Source organism: Oryza glaberrima, chromosome 4 (assembly GCF_000147395.1).
Source record: "Oryza glaberrima chromosome 4, OglaRS2, whole genome shotgun sequence".
Classification (NCBI taxonomy): Eukaryota; Viridiplantae; Streptophyta; class Magnoliopsida; order Poales; family Poaceae; genus Oryza; species Oryza glaberrima.
Window position 1 is genome coordinate 23,638,446 of NC_068329.1, and position 20,046 is coordinate 23,658,491.

Consider the following 20,046-nt stretch of genomic DNA (forward strand, 5'->3'; position numbering starts at 1 on the left):
AAACTCAAATTACTATATGTATATTTACAGTTAAATTTGTTATTTTTGTTACAACTTGTAGAAGTTGAATTTTAACTTGCATGTTTGTGGAGTGATATATTACATATTGATCTATCTTGCCAATTTTTTTGAAAATTTTTCGTAGCCATTTAGTTGACATGCAATAAACGGATGGACATCCACTCGAGCTATTAGAATCCATCCCCCTTATTAATCCTAAAGAACTTAAAGGAATAATTTTAACTCAACTTGGAGTAAAGAAAACTACCGTGTTATGGACGTCAAGAAAAGATTGAAACTATTATATATTTATAATGCCTGGTCATGTGATGAATGTTGTTAATGAGCCGAGCTTGAGTGAGCCCAATTGTTAGGATCAAGCTCAGCGCAAAACTTAAGCCAAGCCTACTATGAACTTCAAGCTTCCAAGCAAGCTCAAGCTCAACATATTGGAAATCTGAGCTTGGCTGAAAGCTTGTTAATGAGATAATATCTGTATCCAATAGAAAAAAAATCCATGATAAAAAGGAGGAAAACCACAATTTAAATTTTAAAATTAGCAAACAAGAAAAATGCTATAAAAGATATTTTATACTCCTACATACTATTTTATTATGCAGATAAATACTAGTTTTGTACCTAATCTTATAGTTTATTTGCATCACACAACCAAGCTCATGAACTTTTGCATATATATGCTCATCCTAGCTCATTTGGAGCCTTAGCCACGCCCACATGAGCTAAGCTCGAGGACATCACGACTCACGAGCCTCAAGCTATTATACATGTGACAAGCAAACCGACGACTAATCTAGACATATCATAAGAATCCAGCTGTCCCAACTTATATATAAAAATAAGCCGACCAAGAGTAAACATAATGTTACCATAAACCTCACGCCAGCCATGACCTCAAACATATTATTATCTGTTCTTCAAAGATAAAACTTTTTAAACATAAGGCGCGCCAAAACCGCGAGCATATTATTATCTGCTGTACAGGGAGCAGACGACTTTCATCAAGAAAGGGCCACCACACACCACGGTGAGCTTTGGCGTTGGCTTTGGCGTTGGCGTGGTAGTTGGTACGTGGAGGCGTGGAGCAGTTCACCTAAAGCATCCCGGATTACGTGCTCCGAGATGGAAACATGGCCGAAATATTCGTCGCGATGGGAATAAACTACCCGGTGGGCGCGTGGCCGCCATGCGACAACGCGATCTGTCCGGGGGATCGCGACGAATCCGACGTGCAAGTTGGGGGGCTTAAATTAGCAAGAGGCGTGTGGCCGCCACGAGAGATAGAGAAAAAGAGGGATCCGGTGGAAGAGGCCGGCACGATGCCGTTGGCACATGCGACTTTCGCGCCGCGCGCGCGAGGTCGTCTCTCGTTCGTACCCCAGTTGGTACAAAAACCGCGGTGGCGCGTGGCGGCCACAAGAATTCAGAAAAAGAAGTTGGGAGAGGTTGGGAAGAACCGACGAGAGGAGGGAGACGAATCAGACGATCCCGTGGGAAGCGTAGCCTTCATGGGCTCATGGCTCGCAAAACCAGCGGCCTCTCTCTTTTGGCTTTCATGACTCCAAAAGAAAATGAAATCTTTCGTCGAGAGATCCATTCCAGTTGAATTTCAGACTTTCAGTTAGGCTTTTTGGTTTTCTTCTTTGAGAAATGCTCTCCAGTTCAATTTGCTAAGATCTGAATATTGCGTACGGTTGTAGCGGAACTTTTATTGGTAGTGGAGTAGTATTATACCATTTTAATTTGTAGTGAAAGCAACCGTGTTTATCTTTCTTTTGTCAACGTTCCAGCTGTATCGTCCTTTTTCTTATATTATTCTACCTTCCATTTGTGCAACCGGGTCACTGGATTGATAATTTTCTATGCTATAAGATCGAGAAATCAGGTGCAGAATATCTCGAGGCTAACAGATAATCAGATCTGTGATCACCAGATATTTTCGTTGGATCGGTCGAGTGCTTGTTTTTTTACACCTCAAAAGTAATTTTCTGTAGTGTAAGTTTCGCAAGTCTGTAACTTTAATTCTATATAAAGAAATCTGAACTTTAGTGTGGAAGAAGAAGGCCTATATTCCTTATGAAGATGGGCTTTCGTGGCATAAATAGGCCCAAGATAAACTGGGCCTTTTACTGGACTCTCTGAGGGGGCATATGACAATCTGTGCACTGTTCTTGTTTTCTGTGTTCTAAACTGTTCTTTTCCATTGGTACAAGTTCCTTTGACCATTGGCAATCCCGGCTGCACCTTCACAATTCAACGTGCCAGTGGCACACCTGGATATTCGCAACCAAGAGCATCAGCTAGTTTCTGAACTGTCACAGAGACACACACAAATCAAAAACAAACGGGAGGCAAAGTGAGAAGGGAATCGGTATACAATAATTAACACCAATATTCTCATTTGAGACCATTTGCCTGGTCTTGCCTCATCACAAATTCACAACAACCATTACACTTACACCCCCTGATTATTCCCAGTTCGGTATCCAGGGATTCGCTAGTTAATAATCAGCCACTAGGTACAGTACTACTGGCAAACCAAGAGTAGTTAATTAAACAGCTAGCTAGCACAACCCCTTGATTATTTTCTTTTTCATCTCCAGATAGATCGATTTCTGCGTCACACGCATCATCACGCCGACGACGAGATGTTCATGCCGTGAAAGATCGTCGCGAACAGCCGGAGCACGGCGTAGGTGATGAGCATGGCGAGCCAGCCGCCGAGGAGGACCCTAGTGCCGGACCTCACCATGTTGGCGCCGCCGAGGTACCCGCCCGCGGCGCCGAAGCCGGCCAGCCCGACGCTGCTCGCGGCGCACACGACGCCGACCCTGGGGCCCCACGGCTTGATGAACCCGCTCGTCAGCAACGGCAGGAGGCCGCCGATCGCGAACGCCAGCGCCGACGCGAACGCGGCCTGCGTCGGGCTCGGCAGTTTCTCCCTCGCGGCCGCGGCATCGGCGCCGTCGATGTCGCCGTCGCGCTCGATCTGCGTCACCTCGATGTCGTACTGCGCGTACACGGACACGAACTCGCCGATGGCCATGCTGCACGCGCCGGCCACGAGCCCGGCCAGCCCGGACACGAGCATGGCCTTGTTGTTTTCGTTCACGGCGCCGATGCCGATCATGAGGGACGCCACGGAGACGAGCCCGTCGTTGGCGCCGAGGACCGCGGCGCGGAGCCACTGCGCGCGGGCCATGTAGTTCACCTCCTCGCCACCGTCCCCTTCGCCACCGCCGCCGCCGCCGCCGACTCCTCTCGGGACGACGTCGGCCTCGGCCGCCTTCAACGACGTGTAGTGAGGAGCCGCCTCGACGTCGACGACGACGACGGCGGCGGCTAGATCCTCCTCCTTGGGCAACCTGCACGTGCAGTTAGGAGTGGCGGCTCCGGCATGGACGTGGGAGCTGTGGTGAGGATCCATGGATACGAAGCACAAGCAAGCTACCGGAGGCTGGGCGAATCAGCTGATCGAGACGGGAGGAGAAGATCGATCGAGAGGAGTGTAGCGTGTGCGGAGAAGATGGATGGGGATCGCAGTGTGGCGGCCACACGCCTCGGCCACCGGCATTTATAGGGGTGACTCGGGTGAGGCCGCTAGGGTTGGCGAAATGGAGGGCCCAGATCGCTCGGCGTGTGCCGGCCACGCGCCCCTCGCTGACTTGTGGATCGGATGCCGACGTGGACCGGGACCACTTTGAGATAGACCCGGACGACGATGTGACAGTGACAATGCGTTTCTCGCCGTCCGTCTCGTTTGATCCCCTAACCATCGTCTCGTCGTGTACAAAGCATATGTGTCTCACGGCTGGCTGCAACTCCGTATTATGTCATCACACAATACTCACATGGTTCGATAGATGGGGTGGATCGTGCTGGACCGTCAGGGTGTTTGAGGGTGGGTGAGATGAGATGGTCTCCAAAAGAAAATATTCCTTACAAACACACCTTAAGTAGTGGTGAACTAATCCAATCCGTCCCCCTCTCTCTCTCTCACTAACATGTGGGTTAGGCTGCATCTCTGCATTATGTTATCACGCGATACATACTTGGTTCGATGGATGGGATGGGTCGTGCTGGATTGCAAGGGTATTTTGTTTGAGGATGGGTGGGATGAGATGATCCCCAAAAGAAAATATTCCCTACGAACACACCTCAAGGAGTGGTGGACTAATCCAACCCACCCTTCTTTCTCACTAACATGTGGGCCTGGCTGCATCTCTATATTATGTTATCATGCGATACACACCTGGTTCGATGGATTAGATGGATCATGCTGGACCGTCAGGGTGTTTGTAGGTGTTTTGTTTGAGCATGGGTGGGATGAGATGGTCCCCAAAAGAAAATATTCCATATGATCACATCTAACTGGTGGACTAATCCAATCCACCCCTCTCTCTCACTAACATGTGGGACGCACCCTTCGATCCCTTAATAACGTAGGATCACCCCACATACCATCCGATTCCTAAAAAATGCAGGACCACTACACGCTCATACCAAATAGATGATATGATTATTCCATTCAAAAAGAGGGATAGTCTAAGTCATTCTATCTCATCTCCAAACTACACAATGATCACCCCAATATATGTATATATCAATATGTGCTGTGTATTATTAAGTTGTTAGTAGTACGAATGAAGTACTGTAAAAATATTGAAAGAAAAATAAACAAATGTTTGTTGACGTTTAAAATAACAGTTTACAAATGCACAAACCGAACATGCACATGCATGCTGATGATGATGCATAACGAAAGATCCGATCACAGAACACCGATCTGTGCGTGATACACGCGTGGTTTACACTCCACCCCGGTTATATGTTAGGTTAATTACGTAGTAGCATTCATTTCGATCTAAAGATAGTGCGGATTCACGATTAAGGAAGAATGAATTGAACAAAGCAAGCACCACACGCACAGCTAGCACACACGGTGGCTCTGAGCTTTTGGGCATTGCAAGCGCCGGGAACAAGGGACAAGCATAGCAAATATTACTCCTTACTAGCATATTACTCCTTAGTCCTTACTTAGCATGCAAGATCGGCTTGCATTGGGGCTCTAGCTAGCAAGCTATAGCCAACTCTGGGTGGGAGGCAGAAAAAAAGAAAATTTTAAGATTCGATCTTGACGCATTCTTTTTATTAATCTGAAGAATGTGCTGCGGCCACTGGCATAAAAAGATTAGACAGGCGCGTGGCCACCACGGGTAGTGCATATTTCGTGGAGTGAACAACCGGAAAGGGAAAACCGCCATCACAGCTGTGGTCATCATCAGTGTCTTCAAGTGCACAATAGTACTTACTGCTTACTATATTTCATTTGGTAGAGAGGAACTTAATTAGCTCAATTGATACTACTAGGAGATATCGGTGTATATTGTGGCTTAATTGCGCCGTTTCTTTTCCCTCTTTCTGTTCAATTTTTGGCGTCTTTCCTTTATTTACAAAAACAGCGGGGATGGATTCTAATAACTCGAGTGGATGTGTTTTCAAAAAAATTGGCAAGATAGATCAATATGTAATATATCACTCCACAAACATGCAAGTTAAAATTCAACTTCTACAAGCTGTAACAAAAATAACAAATTTAACTGTAAATATACATATAGTAATTTGAGTTTTGTTTGTTATTTTTGTTACAATATGTAGAAGTTGAATTTTAACTTGCATGTTTATGGATTGATACATTACATATTGATCTATCTTATTCATATTTTTTCAATTTTTTTCATAACCATTTAGATGACATGCAATAAACGGGTGGACATCCACTCGAGTTGTTAAAATAGTTTCCCAAAACTAGCTTGTTGCCTCAGTGCGTCGAATGAATAAAAAGTAAGTTACACACTTACAGTACTGGGCTTTCTTTAGAAAGCTAGATGGAAATGATCTTTGTTGGTTAAAATATACAAACAATAGTTAATAATCCTAGAAATTAAGTACTGCATGGAAATTAATGAACCACCTATAGGTGCGAACTTTTTTCTTTGTAAACATGCATCCTGTGGAGTGAGAACGACATAACAACATTAGCATGCCTATAAATGTATATCTAGCTAAGCTAGGAAATATCTTCTATATGGTGCAGAAATGGATGTGATTGAGCAGAGCATACCACCACCGCACCACATCTAGGTGCTAACTCTTTTCTTTTTAAAAGTGCAAAAGAACCACAAATGATGCACTATAACAGCAAAAGTGCCTGTGCTCATAAGTTTGATATGCAATGTAAGAGGTAGGAAAAAGTGCATATGAACGAGAAAATGCTGCTTTGTTGGGTATTAGTGGTACACATCAATAAAATTAGCACATATGGATCAGAGAAAAGAGGTTATTGGGTGCTCCACTAGGAAATTGGAGGAAGCTGAAAGGAAAATGATCCTTTAGTTAGATTGAGAGGGACATGGAGGGAAAACGTATTGGAACTTCCAAAGGAATGATAGAAAAAGGTTGGAGGAAATGCTTCAGTTGGATGCCTTCATGTCATCATGTGCGTGATTTGGTGAAGAGTACTTAATTAATAAGTTTATTGGAAGGACTTGTATTGTCTCGAACTTTTATATTGTGTTTTCCAATTCAAGCACCTTGTATATGAATATTTCCCCAGCAAAATTCCATACGACCTCAAGGTAAATATGACAGAGTAGTTAATTAAGAACCGGCCGTATAGCTATAATTCAACCACGTCGACGTCACTGCGATAACAGGTTTGGTTAAAGAAAGATATTCAGTTGAGCATAAACCAACACGGAGTACACCACGTACACGTACGCATGTCTGAAACGTCAGACGGATTCAATAATAGCAGCGCGATGCCGAGAAATTGTTTGCGTGCTCGATCCACCAATCAGCACTACGGTGCCGAGAATCGCAAGCTGGGCAGCAGTAGTTTTAGCTAGAATTTCATCTACGAATACATTATAATATAGATTTATACATAGCGCTTCTAGTTCCATCCATCCTTCTCTAGGAATGAAATGAATAGCATGCAGTTTCGCACCGATCATATCCTAAAGCTAGTGTGCGCGTACGTCCGTAGTGGTGCAGCGCTCGTCTGACGTTTGCGAGCTCAATCAGTCCGGCCGTTTGCGCTTGGTCGGTCCGGCGAGTTGTGGAGCAAGGCGTGGCCAGATTGGCTCGGCCGGCGAGAGGAGCTAAGCTCGCTTTTCTAGACACGTCTAGTTGTCTTACATAGTCACCAACGAGACCGTGGGCATCGATCAGGCGGCACCGATCTAGGATAGCCCGCAAAGCCCCAACGCGCTCGCACGAGCTGTGCGCCACCGCGCGCCTCAGGCCTCATGCGTGTCTCGGTTCTTTTACGCGAGAAGACGTAGTTTGGACGCCTCGCGCGCGCGCGGCACATGCACGCGCGGGCGAGGCCGCGGGCGGGTGGTGTGGGTGTAGCAGCCTGGACGGGGCGGGCAACGCGTGAGAGTAGCTAGGCTGGCAGCAGGGGCGGAGTATGGGTGTGGGCTGTGGCGTGCCGGTGCCCTGCGACTCTGCGAGTGCAGCAGGGTTACGTGACCGGGGGCGTGCGGTAGTGTAACAGCGGGGAAACGTCCGGGCACTGTTTTCTCGATCATCGATGATGCTGTGGGTGTGCCCGGTCGACGGAGTAGAGGCCACGCGCGCGCGCCCGTGAATCGAGGCGTGGAGCACTGTCCAGTGTCCGCAGCGCTGCACGACGGGCTTCATCTTGCAAGCCAGCCGCCGCCGCTATCCCCCCTCCGATCCGGTCTTCCCCCCTTCCGTGCCAAATTGCCAATAAACCACTTTAGATTGTACTACTCCCTCCATCTCTAAAATAAGGGATGTGTGACATCCCACCAAAATCCCTTGTATTTAGGGCAGAGGGAGTATAAGGCTATACCTCTATGATTTTGCACCTTTTCAAAGAAAAGAATTTTTACAACTCAATGCATGTGCGCTCGTTTGTTTCTTATTTTTCAGATACTGATAATAAAAAAGCTGTACCAAATTCGACCATGAATAGTGTTGATCGTAACAAAATTCGTGGGTTTTCTTTTCGCAAGCGTAGCTCGACTGATTAGGTTCATTGTGATGAAAGCAGTCTACTCGGATTCAAGTCCTAAACTTGACATGGTTGCTGCTCGTATTTACGGCTAATTATTCATTCAGTCGTAGGCGATATACCCATCGATAGTTAGATGCTCGTGGTTACTCTGGTACACTACTATAGAAAGACACTATAGGTGCTAGAATAGCTAAAACCGACATCGATAGTCTTTTTCCGCACTTACACGCGCTCAGGGGGGGGGGCAGCAGCAAAAACCGACACCTTTGTGAATAGATAGGTGCCGGTTCTATATAAAAACCAACACGTAAAATATTAGTATTGGTTTATCCAAAAGAACCAGAATCTATAATATATTATAGGTTCTGGTTTTTAAGAACCAACACCTACAATCATATAGGTGTTAGAATTTTAAATAAACAGACACCTATTAAAAAAATTGGTCGGAGCCGACCGAACCGACCAACCTTATCTACTCCCACTCCCAGTCATCCTTATCATCCACACTACTACCCCACTCCCGTCCCTCCTCCTTCCTCCTCTCTCCTCCTCCACACTGCCGCCCCACTCCTACCCATCCTCACCGCCGCCTCCCCCCACATGCTTCTGCTACGCTCCTCCTTTCTCCCACTCTTACTCTCCCTGTCGAGGGATCCAGGTGACGGCAGCACGAATACACGATGACAGCGACAACGACGGTGGCACGACAGCACGATGACGGTGGCTACGCGACGGCGCTGGCGCCCTCCCCTTTGCCAGATCCGACGAAAAGGGAGGCGACGGGCTCCCCAAGCCGTCCGCCTCATCCCTGCCGTCCTCGTCACCGATGGCCACGTCATCCCCGTCGTCCATGTTGTGGATCCACCTCTGGACATTGCTCATCACCGCGGTGTTGTCGTCGTTGCCTGACCCCCCTCCTTGGTTCTAGTTCAATGGGCGCTGGATTTGGTGACCCTGGTACTTGGCGTCGACCTCTCCTCGCCGACAGAGGCAATGTCCTCATCGGCAATAGCGACGATGATGATAGTAGCCCCTGTGCTGCCCACTCCGCCAGATCTGGAGGCACCTGGCAACACCGGGTAGTCCCTTCGTCCTCGGCTCCACCGCCGACATCAAAGGTGAGTGTCCCTTGTCCTCTCCCTACTCCATACTCCCCTCTCCTTCACCCTCCTCCTCCTCCTCTCGCCCTCCTCTCGCCCTCCTCTCTCTTGTTGATCTTGTTGTCGGCAATTGTCTACAGGACAACAGGTGGGCAGACTCCTCCATGGTGGACAACAGTCGCGAGTTGTCTAGAATTTCTAAATTCAAATCCATGTGATGAAAATTGTAATATTATGTGATGTGTTGATGGATTATGTGACTTTTAATCCTATAAATTTGTGAATTTCGTTGGATATCTGTTTCATTCTTTAGGGATTTTAATCATAGGCTCATTGTCTCGAGCCTGTCTCGATGGTTTTTTTTGCTCCTGTAGGGTCATTGGTGTTAGTTGTTCAAACCTTATAGGTGCATGTTTTCTTTACAACCGACACCTATATATTGTTATATGTGCCGGTTATGTAACCGATACCGATGCCTTTAGTCATCAGTGCCGTCTGCTTGGGTGCCGGTTGAGAAAATCAATACCTTTGTGTGGTTCCAACTAACACCTATTAATGTTTTTTTAGTAGTATTAATCTCAAGATATACCGGTCAAATGCTCATAGGAGTAGGGGGATCGGGATCCTCTGCATTAGAGTACAAAATGCAAAGGAGCTACAATAATTTGCATTAGGAGGAAACTGCACCGTCCATTCATGATTAAAGACATATGATAAACATCCACAGTATGAATGTGATAGCAATGGATATAAGCTAAAATATTGATGCTACAGTAATGGATTGATCTGAACCGTCCGTTGTTAATCTAACTACTCAAATACTACTGCAAAACATTGTAGCATATTGCATTAATAGTTCAATTATAGAGGATCCGTATCCGGAGTAGGGCATATATGTTTATAGGAATAAGTATGCACTTGTTATGAGCACCTGAGTTTGTACCATGTTTTTAAAATAATTGTGCTTTTTTAAAGGCTAGGTATTAACTTTTTACTAAACTATTCTTAACAATGATGTGTCATGTATATTTGTAGTTAAATTAATTGTTAAAATAAATATTTGTAAAGGTTTTGTAATATTTTTTTAAGTTCGTGTACCAGAGTTATTTTTTCTTCAATTGAGGCTGCTGCCTGTGCGTGCTGATCAGCGGGCAGAGGCAAAATGACATCACGTCGCCACTCACAATCACCGCTTGCCAGTGGTTTGCCACAAGAAATGGGTTTTATCTTGTTCTTTGCGGCTCTGTGTCACTAATTCGACAAACTCTATTTTTCACTCCCTTAACTATTGGCCGAATCTATGCTACGTCTTTCTCAAGTATTAAAACCATTTCAAAAAGATTTCTCAAATTTGAGGTGGCTAACGTGGCATCCACAAGGCAACCCAGTAAGTGACTACCTCCCATCTTCTTCCTACACCACCCCCTCTCTCCCCTCACTCCCTCCTATGGGCACTCCACTTGTGGGTAAGGTTGCAGGGGGTAGGCCCGTGAACCCACTTATAATACAAAAAAGCGGGTAATCCCGCGTAATTGGGTACGCGGGCCTGCCCCTTGCACCCCTACTTGTGGGTCACCGACGGCACAACCGGTGGCTAGCAGGCGATGGAGGAGGAGGAGCTCGAGTACACCCTAAGCCACCACACTCCTTCTATTGAACTTGGGAAAGTGGTGACGAAGATCTCACAACACGAGTGAAGGTACTCAAACATCGTGCGGGATTCATATGGGTCATCATGACAACAACCGTCTGAAGGCAGTGGGAGGTGGAGAGGAAGACCTCGAGTAGTGTAGAGGGAAAGTTCTCAAGGTAGTACTTTAGGTTGAGGCGGATGGAGTGTTGCCTTCAAATGCATTGCATAAGAGGGAAAAGAGGGATGCCGCTATAGCAAGGAAGGAGTTGGTCGTTGTGACATCCCCTGAGGAGAGGGCGGTACCAAGAAAGGAGACGATGGAGGGCAGGACGCTACCTAGCAGGGAAGTCGGAAGCTGTGGCGGCAAAGAGGGCCTTGGAGAGTTGTGCATGGATGAGAGACGACGTGGTGAGGAGGAGCTGGAGGAGGTTCGCTTTGATGGTGATGTAGTTGAAGGGCGAGAGGTTGTTGGCGTTGTCACCAGGAGGTCTTAGGCGGAGAAGGAGATTCTTAAATTGGATGGAAGCAAGGAGCCACACCCGCAGGTCATGGCGCAGGGAAGAGATGAGGCCCAACAACGTGAGCGTGAAAAGCTCGAGGAGCACAAGGAGGACGCCAAGCTTTGCTTGGTTGCATGACGTGTGACGGTGTCAAGGGAGAATGATTACGTGAACCATCTCGTTAGAGTGTCGAGCCTCTCCAGAGCCATCTTCATTCCCGGTGTACGGTGAAATGGCAGAAGGCAACTAGGGTTTGGTGGAACAAAGGAGATCAAGAGAGGTGCTGGAGCTCCCGCAAGAGAGGGAGGTGAGACTAAGAGAAGGGAGTAGTTGAGGAAAAAGGTGAGAGATAGCCATGTACATATCGATGGAGTTGTTTTAATATTCATTCGCGATATACCCGGTTTAAAGGGATTAAAATGTACTCCAACCCACCCAAAGAGCGCGCGTGCAATTTGAAGGTAGAAATGGGCTTTTATGGCAGTACTTTCCAGCGGAAACCGGCCCAAGGCTACAGTTTTCGGGCCCCAGACCCAGAATGAGAGGTACCAAGGCCTGCCTAGTCACTGAAAACGCCGCTTCTCTTCTGCGAGCCTGCACTAAAAAAAGCCAGAAGAATTTTGCCCCAGATCCATACCAATATCAACACAAGTTCTTCTCCAAATTGCTGGCATTAGAACTTTGCAAATTTTAAATTATGCACTGTATGGCAAACGGGGAACGGGGTTCCTCTTGCCTTAGTTCCAACAATGCAAAATTTATTTGAAAGTCATCGGTTCACTAGTTCATCACTGGCAGAATTAATTATACCATCCTCATACCGCCTATTCACATCTCTATCTCAAATAGGAGTACAGAACATTAAGCCTTTGATTTCTGGATTACGAGCAATATTTTGAAGTTTGAAGATAGATACTTTAATTTACCGAACACTCGGCACAGTAGTCAGTACAGTCACATAATTACACACGCACACGCTGGAGCTGCTATATTCGTCAAGAGGCTCCCACCTACGTATAAAAGCGTATAAACAGTGGCGTAATTCTTCTAGAGTTCAAGAATGGCGAGGGATTCTCGCAGAAATCAGTGGTAACTCGTATCTTCTCTTTAACTAAAAGCATCAGTCCATCAGTTATATACACACGAATTCCTTAGCATAACGTCACTGAGCTTACCGCATAGCCCGCTTTGTGGTAGGGGATCTTCACCTGTGAAGTTTACGAAGGAAAGAACGGTGCTATGGTTTTTCTGGTGGCTCTTGCTGTTTTGCTCTACTCCGGGACATCAACCTCTCCTTGATTTCTTTAAATGATTGGAGCTCTTCGAGTGCATCAGATTTCCTACGGGACACGACAGAACTGGTTGAGGCTGCTTCACTAGATTCAACCGCTGATGCTTGAGATGGACAATTAGAGTTTCGCAGAGGGCGTGCAGTTTTGAGCAGGTGCACCAGAGAGCCAACTGCGGCATCTTGTGATTTATGGGACGACGAACTTGCCTGATCTCTAGCTTCCTTCCCATCACTGCTCCTGTATATTATATAGTGCATATAGAAACGGTGTTAGAACCATAGAAACTCAGTAGTGGAAACAAAGAACCGAATAGTAGAAATACAAGAGGACATACATAACTGTTATATTTTATCAAAAGCCATGGGTACAGCTCAACAAAGATAAACATGAATGGGGTGAATAATAATAGAGGCACATATCCAGATAAGGTTATATTAGATCTGAATCTCCTGTTAATATAGGGTGCTGCGTCAAAAGAATATCTGATGGCACTGGGAATAGTAAAATAGACTAATCATCTTATTCAATACACCATATAGACTATCACGCAACAAATGTAGCTCAATGCATTGAATATAATTATCCTATTGTGGCACCACATAAAAATGACCGCCCAAACAAGCAAAACTAGATGTTTAATTTAGAGTAAATTTCACATAACCTTATGTATTAGGACATGCCACTACAAATATGCCATTTTAGATAAATGCCACTACTATTCACGATATCGGCTACGTGCCACTAGAATTTGCGGAAATTAGAACCGTGCCACTAGTATTATGGTCCTTGTTGCACAAAACCACAAAGGTTTTGGCATGTGGCACAACCCCGGATATCATGGTTCTAGAGTTTCACAAAACCTCATTGTTAACCAATTGTTCTTTGTTTCATCATAAGTATGAGTTTCTAATATCAAATCTCAAAACTCAAATTAATGAATTTTTTTATCTATCATAAAAAACTTTAGCCATCTAAGTTAAGCATTTTTTATTTTGCTACAATGTCAAGTTAAATTTGTTGACGCCTTGACAGTGTGGTTTTATAAAACTATAGTACTATAATATAATACCCAAGGTTATGTGTCACGTGCCAAAACCCCCGTGGTTTTCTGCAATTTGGACCATAATACCGGGGGTTCTATGAAATTTACTATTTAATTTATGTACGAGTGTAATAAAAGTAAAAGGAAAACTCCATTTGAGCAATTCACTCTTCCTAAGGCCTGAAATTTGACCCTCGACCACAAACCAGATACTCAGCAATCAGCATCCCTGAATAATCATCATCCCTCTCCCATGTGCTATCCATCTAGCTTGTCAGATGTAGCATTTCTCGCCATTCAAGTTGTTCACTCAATATGGTGGTACAGTGACTGCCGGTTGGGGTTGTAGATTTCTGTTTTCAATGGTTCTGTAATTGATTTTTATGGTGAACTGTAGGGGAAGGCCCATATTGTATGGATTGTCATTAAGAAAATAAAGTACTGAATTGTACTTTCCTGGAGCTCTTCTGCAGACTTATCTCACACGTGCAAGTAGTTCAACTAGCTTAGATTTTGGTGTAATAGGTAAATAAACTTCATTAGGTGTTCACGGAAGTCATTAGCAAGCAAATTTGCCTAACCCATAGGCATAAATGCCATGCCAGCTACTGTGATGGCATAGGTTTGAGTGACCATTACCTTGTTATGTGAGGACATAAGTTCGGTCGACCCAGCAAGCCAGATTATGTGTTACTACAGGATTAATCAGTGCCGTTGATCAGTTAAATGTTAGTTTACGTATCATTTTCTTGGTTAGGTCTGTTTAGCTATTGTTGAGGATCGTTAGGAACATTATTTGGATATTGCAAACAACCTTCTCTATACAACAGAGGTGGCATTCATTATTAAACACAAGCAAGAACTTAGCCTACTCTCTTCTGTCCTGTCACTCTGTTCTCTTCCAGGGTTCCAGGGAGGTGAGGGTTCAGGCTGCACCCTCCTGTCGAGCACAACTACACCCTTTGCCATTTAAGTCCAGGGCCAAGCCATAACAAACATACTTGCACATGTAGGACATGTTTGATATGTGTTTGATGACCACTAGTACAATTTAATCTTTTATAAGTGCTTTGTTAGTTTCTTTCTGCCGTTCTGGTTGTATCTTGATATCGCTTTTGGTTGTTGGCCAGTGTGTTAATCATTGTCGAGTTGTAGCCTAGTGGCTATTTTGTTCCAGAAACTTTACCAGGATGGCCGGTAATCCCGACTACACTCTTCTATCTACCTATGCTTTCTATAAATAGCTTGGCTTTGGCCTTTTGTCTAAAAAACATTTTAATATGTTAAAACTTGTTGATTGTGACTACGAGGCAGGTTACATAGAGGTTAGAACTTAGAAGTTGCAAAAAGAAAAAGTCATCGAGTCAAGTCCAAATTTGTGCTTTGCATTTGTAGCAACTGTTAGCTCTGACATATGATTGTTTTCACTCTAACTATAAAGCAAAGAAACTTAAGAACTGGTAACTATGCAAAATCTAGATCTTTGCAATAAACTACATATTGGTAGAGCTGTCGATCAAGGCACACCGAGTCCATGTTAACTAAGCCAATAACCCTCATTTTTATTATTCCTTTTTGCTATCTCTACCAGTTATTCTAACACTAGTTTTGTAGTATGACAAAATAACATGTCCAAAAGGTTTTCAAATCCTTAGTCCCCTTAATGTCATATTTAAACTTTTGAAAAAAAAATCAAATAATGTGCAACATAATAGGATTTGATAGCTCTAACGATCAAATATTTGTGTAACCGGATAGCCTCTAGCATTCTTTAACAACTAGATCTATGGATACTAAATCAACTTAGTACTGCCTCCCTCCCAAAATATAACGGATAGGAGCTAGTACCTCGTATTTCATATGAATAGATAAGACTTCATGTAATTCGTTTCTGGCTTTATCTGATGCACTACTGCCCTAGCAAATGGCGAAATTCATCAAATCTATAGATAGAATATTTAAATTACTACCATACATACCCAGGCTGGGAGCTCGGTGTATCAACATCATCCACAGCAAAGGGATAATCTGCATCATCTATATCATCTTGTCGAGGGGAATCACAGGAGGAGAGTGCAGAGAACCTGCCAGATTCGTCCTTAGTGTCCTTGCCCTGCACATGGGTCAAACGGTGTCAACGCAGACCCAACTCAAATACATATTTTTTCCTGGCTTCAATAGCTAGAGGAAGATAAATAAGTTATCCATAGCTAATGCAGAGGATAAGATTAAGTCCCATAAAGGCAATCCACTAAATAAAAATTAAAAGTACAAGAGCAGACATATATTGCAGCAGACAAGGGTAATCCAAATATCCAACCATTTGAAGATCAAAAGCTGCTTTTGGGTAAGCCTCAGAAAATAACTAACTCAACAACCATTCTTCTGTTTCAACAAGTACTATGAATGCATTTCTTTTCAACAAATAATATGGTCTCAGCAAGAACCAAGAGACAATCGAAACAGTTCACAACTAATGAGAGACCCTGATATGTAGTCTATTTTTTGCCAAAAAAAAAAAAAGGAGAGATGAGAGCTAAATGGTGTATATGCTAACAAACAGTATTTAGGCTGCTTCAACTCCAGTACTAATAATGGCTTACATTCCACTATCAAACATGGTTTGTTGCACAATATCATGAAGCTAAACTTAACATAACAACTTAAACTTGTGAATATGTACTGCTAAACATTGACTTGAAATAGCTCTTGGTAGAGTTTGTTTCCTAGTTTCCAAGGTAAATGCCAGTAGGCTCTACTCAGCCACATGAAAACAGAAAAGTCTACTTCAGATATACCAGATGAATTGCCTTACACTCACTCTCAAAAGTTATATGATTCATGAAGGATCCAGTATTGAGCAGTGATGAAGATAAGGCATACACAAGTATCAAATATAAGTTGAAAGCATATTGGAGGCTTTAAAACCATGGATCACCTTGCGTCCTGGCGACAAGCTTGCATAGGGATCCATTATTCGAAATCCATCTGCCCTCCCAAACGAGGGGCATCTCTCTGATGGAGACTGTTGTGCACTAGATGTTCCTGTCTCCCCTACTCTCCTCGGAGACGGTGGTGGCAATGTGATCGGCCGGTGAATTGGGCTCCTCCTGTCACCCACCTGTGGTATGCTCATTGGTGCAGACCCTCCCTTAGGACGAGATTGAAGATACCCGCTGGGAAAATTGGGTGGCGATGGAGTGGGTGATGCGTTGAGCAAATGAGGTGGCGAAAATCTAGCTTGCTGCCTAGGCGCCTGCGGCCAGAGCGCTGGCGTCGCCCAGCTGTGCGGGCGCTGCGGCTGATTGGACAGCGCCTGCGGGAAAGCGGAACCTGTGGCTCCTGTGAGCGAAGCTGGGAAGGCGCGCATTGGCTCGGCAGCAGGGCTGCCCACGTAGTCGGCGATCAGCATGGAGGGCGACAAGGAGGAGATCTCGAGATTGAAGGCAGCGAGGCTGGGGAGGTACTGGACAGAGACGACGAGGCGGCCGTGCTGCGTCTCGACGGGGACGAACTGGTAGGAGCGCATGGCGGCCTCCTCGTCGCGGGAGAGCGGCACGGCGAAGGAGCCGACGCGGTGGACCATCTCGTAGTTGTAGGATAGGTTGGCGCAGAGGAGGCGGAAGACGCGGTACGCCGGCAGGAAGCGGAGCGTGGCGTACACCGACCGAAGCATCGTCATGCAGCGCTTGTACGCCCGGTTCACGGGTATCCCCTCGCCCGCCGCGGCGTCCGGCCAGGGCTCGCACACCACCGTCCATCTCTCCACCACCTCCCCGCCCGCTCCGCCGCCGCCGCCGCCGGCGGCTGCGGCGGGAGCCAGGAGGATGTCCACCACGAGCGGCTCCCCCGCCTCCGGCGCCTCCACTCCCTCCGCCGCGGGTGGAGGCTGCGGATCGTGGAGCGGGAGGTGGAACCACCTGTCCCGCCGCCTGAACGACGCCGACGCGGCCGGCTGCAGCGGGCGCGGCCCGCGCACGGCGAGCACGGCATGGAGCACCTTTAGTTGGAACTGCTCCACCATCAGCTCCGCGCCCCCGCGGCCGCCCGTCCCCGAGTCCGACATGCTGGACATTGCGACCGCCGAACCCCGACCCCAGCGCCGCCGCCGCCGCCGCCCGCCTCCTCCCCCTCACCACGGCTCAAGCTCCACGACATGGCTGGCGCTCCTCGCAGCAGCAGCAGCAGAAGCAGTACGGCCGCATAAATCCGATCTGCTCGCGATCGGAGGGAAGCGCACGGCGACGGGGGATAGATCTGCGCGTCGATGGGAGGGAAGAAGAGGAGAGGAAGAGGTTGGAGTTCGATGGATGCGGGGGGTGAGAGGAGTTGAGTTGTTTATCTGCAAGGATTAAGGATCGCTCGCTGGTTTGGTTTTGGATTTCTGGGGTTAAAGGGTCGCTGTTGGTGTGGTCATGATGAGATTATAATGGTGGCGACGACGAAACGAGATTATTTTCGTGCTCGTTTAAGATATTAAAGTTAACTGAAATTTTTTTATGGTTGAGTTTCAACGTAATTTTTCTTTCTCAACTCATAAAATCGTTCCCGGAATATAGGTACGTGTCAGCCCTTCTTCATTTTTGTTTAATGTATTGGCCATTCGACGTATATGAACATATGGCAAAGGAATCTTTCAATGGACGCCGGAATATTGTCAAATTTTAGTATCATTCATCATGTGATCTTAGTATACAGCTTCAGAGGAGTTACTGTTGTATATTTGTGTTCGTTAGAAGAATAAAGAAAATTAAATCCCTCATTTTCCGCTTACACTTCCGGATTGCTGAACAGGAGTTTTTAAAAAAAAGTGGATAGAAAAGTTATTTTAAAAAAATTTTAATTTATTTTTTTAAAATTTAAAATAATAACTACTTAATTAATTATATGCTAACGGTGGATCTAATTTTGTCCATTTTCTTAAATTTTTTATCCCCTCCTTTCAAACACATCCTTAAAAAACAAGAGGAGTTACTGTAGTAAATTATTAAAATATCGTGTGCTTTGCTAGCAGCTTCTTATCTTTGATTATGGGTAAATGTTTTGTCAACACCATATTCCACCTTCTTTATTGCGATCGAATAGCTTTACCTCTTACTCCTCTTTTTCATGGACTTTGACAAACGCTTCGAAATGGTGATTGCTGCAGAACTGACGCAACATCTCTAAACTACCCTGAAATTTCCCAGGAAAACAGCCCGTGCCAAAGCTGAAAATGAGCTGGAAAAAGACGTGTTTGGCAATTCTATACCGCCTTGTTTACGTTTTCATTCCGTCGGTGCTTCTTCACCAGTCAAGTCGTTCACTTCTTCCTCCAAAAAGGAACATCAGATGGAAAATAAAGTACGATGATCTGGTCAATTGTACTATTAATAATACAACGACCTTATCCATTATTATCCCCAATAGCTTTATTCTTAGGACTCATTTCATTAAAAGTCCTGCTACAATTGTACCGCATGTACTTTTAATAATAAAATCTTTTAGAGGTTCTCTCCTATCCTTAAGAGATACAGTACATCCTCACCACCTCACCACCAATATCCCTTTAGACTGTCTCCAACAACACGACGCATACTCATTTATCCGTCGTGCACAGTGATTTTGGGTAAAAAAAAACAGCCTCCAACGGGAGAGGCAAATACGATACGCATATTGGGTAGCAGCCAAAGCGCTAGACAAATATACGTCTCCTCTCTCCACCGACACAAACACTGGAGCGGAGCTCGCGCAGTCGCGCGGTGGGCCAGGGTGAGGCGGAGCTCCCGCGGTGGGGCGGAGGTGGCGCGGCGGGGCAGGAGCGCCGTCGGGGCGCGGTCGGAGCGCGCCGTCGGGGAGCACTGTCGGGGAGCGTCGTCGGAGCGCGCCGTCGGGGAGGAGACGTAGTGGGCCCGTAGTGGCGTTAGGGTGGAGTGCGGCCGACGGGGAGAGTCCGCGGCGGAGCGCGGTCGTCGCAGTTCCCGCTGCTCCGTTCCGAGCATCGCCGCCACGAGGACGAGCCGTGCCGCGAGCCGCCGGTGGGTGTGCTCCGCCTGCCACCACCGCTCCGCCCCGATCACAGCCGTCGCGAGGAGTCGTGCCGCGAGCTGCCAGCCGTCGCGAGGAGTCGTGCCGCGAGTTGCCAGCGTAGGCTGTTGGAGAGAAGAAGATTGGGAGCACTGGGTATGTTGGAGAAGGCTGTTGGAGAAGGGAATTTTTGAGTGTCTGACCTTTTTACTGTGCATCACCCAATCCATGATATGAGTCTCTAGAATGGGTCTCCGCTGTTGGAGACAGTCTTAGAAGTTCTCTTCTATCCTTGGAAGACAATACATACATGGTACAACCTCGCCAATGGAGTGTAGAAAAGAATGTATGCCCGTAGCGACTGTTAAAACTGTTCCATGCTAGCTACGAACATAAACATTTGTTCTT

At 46.0% G+C, this 20,046-nt stretch overlaps 2 protein-coding genes across 2 annotated transcripts; both read right to left on the bottom strand.

The window, feature by feature from the left end:
• Window positions 1-2,392: 2,392 nt before the first annotated feature.
• On the bottom strand, window positions 2,393-3,549 carry LOC127771600 (vacuolar iron transporter homolog 2). Its single transcript, XM_052297532.1, has one exon. The coding sequence runs from the start codon at window positions 3,443-3,445 to the stop codon at window positions 2,651-2,653; it is 795 nt and encodes a 264-aa protein (XP_052153492.1). The 5' UTR covers window positions 3,446-3,549; the 3' UTR covers window positions 2,393-2,650.
• An 8,642-nt stretch (window positions 3,550-12,191) lies between these two features.
• On the bottom strand, window positions 12,192-18,035 carry LOC127771291 (autophagy-related protein 13a-like). Its single transcript, XM_052297171.1, has 3 exons — window positions 16,571-18,035; window positions 15,612-15,745; window positions 12,192-12,827 (listed from the first exon to the last, which is right to left on the bottom strand). Exons 1-3 carry the CDS (start codon window positions 17,705-17,707, stop codon window positions 12,536-12,538), a joined length of 1,563 nt encoding a protein of 520 aa, XP_052153131.1. The 5' UTR covers window positions 17,708-18,035; the 3' UTR covers window positions 12,192-12,535.
• Between the last annotated feature and the right edge of the window lie 2,011 nt (window positions 18,036-20,046).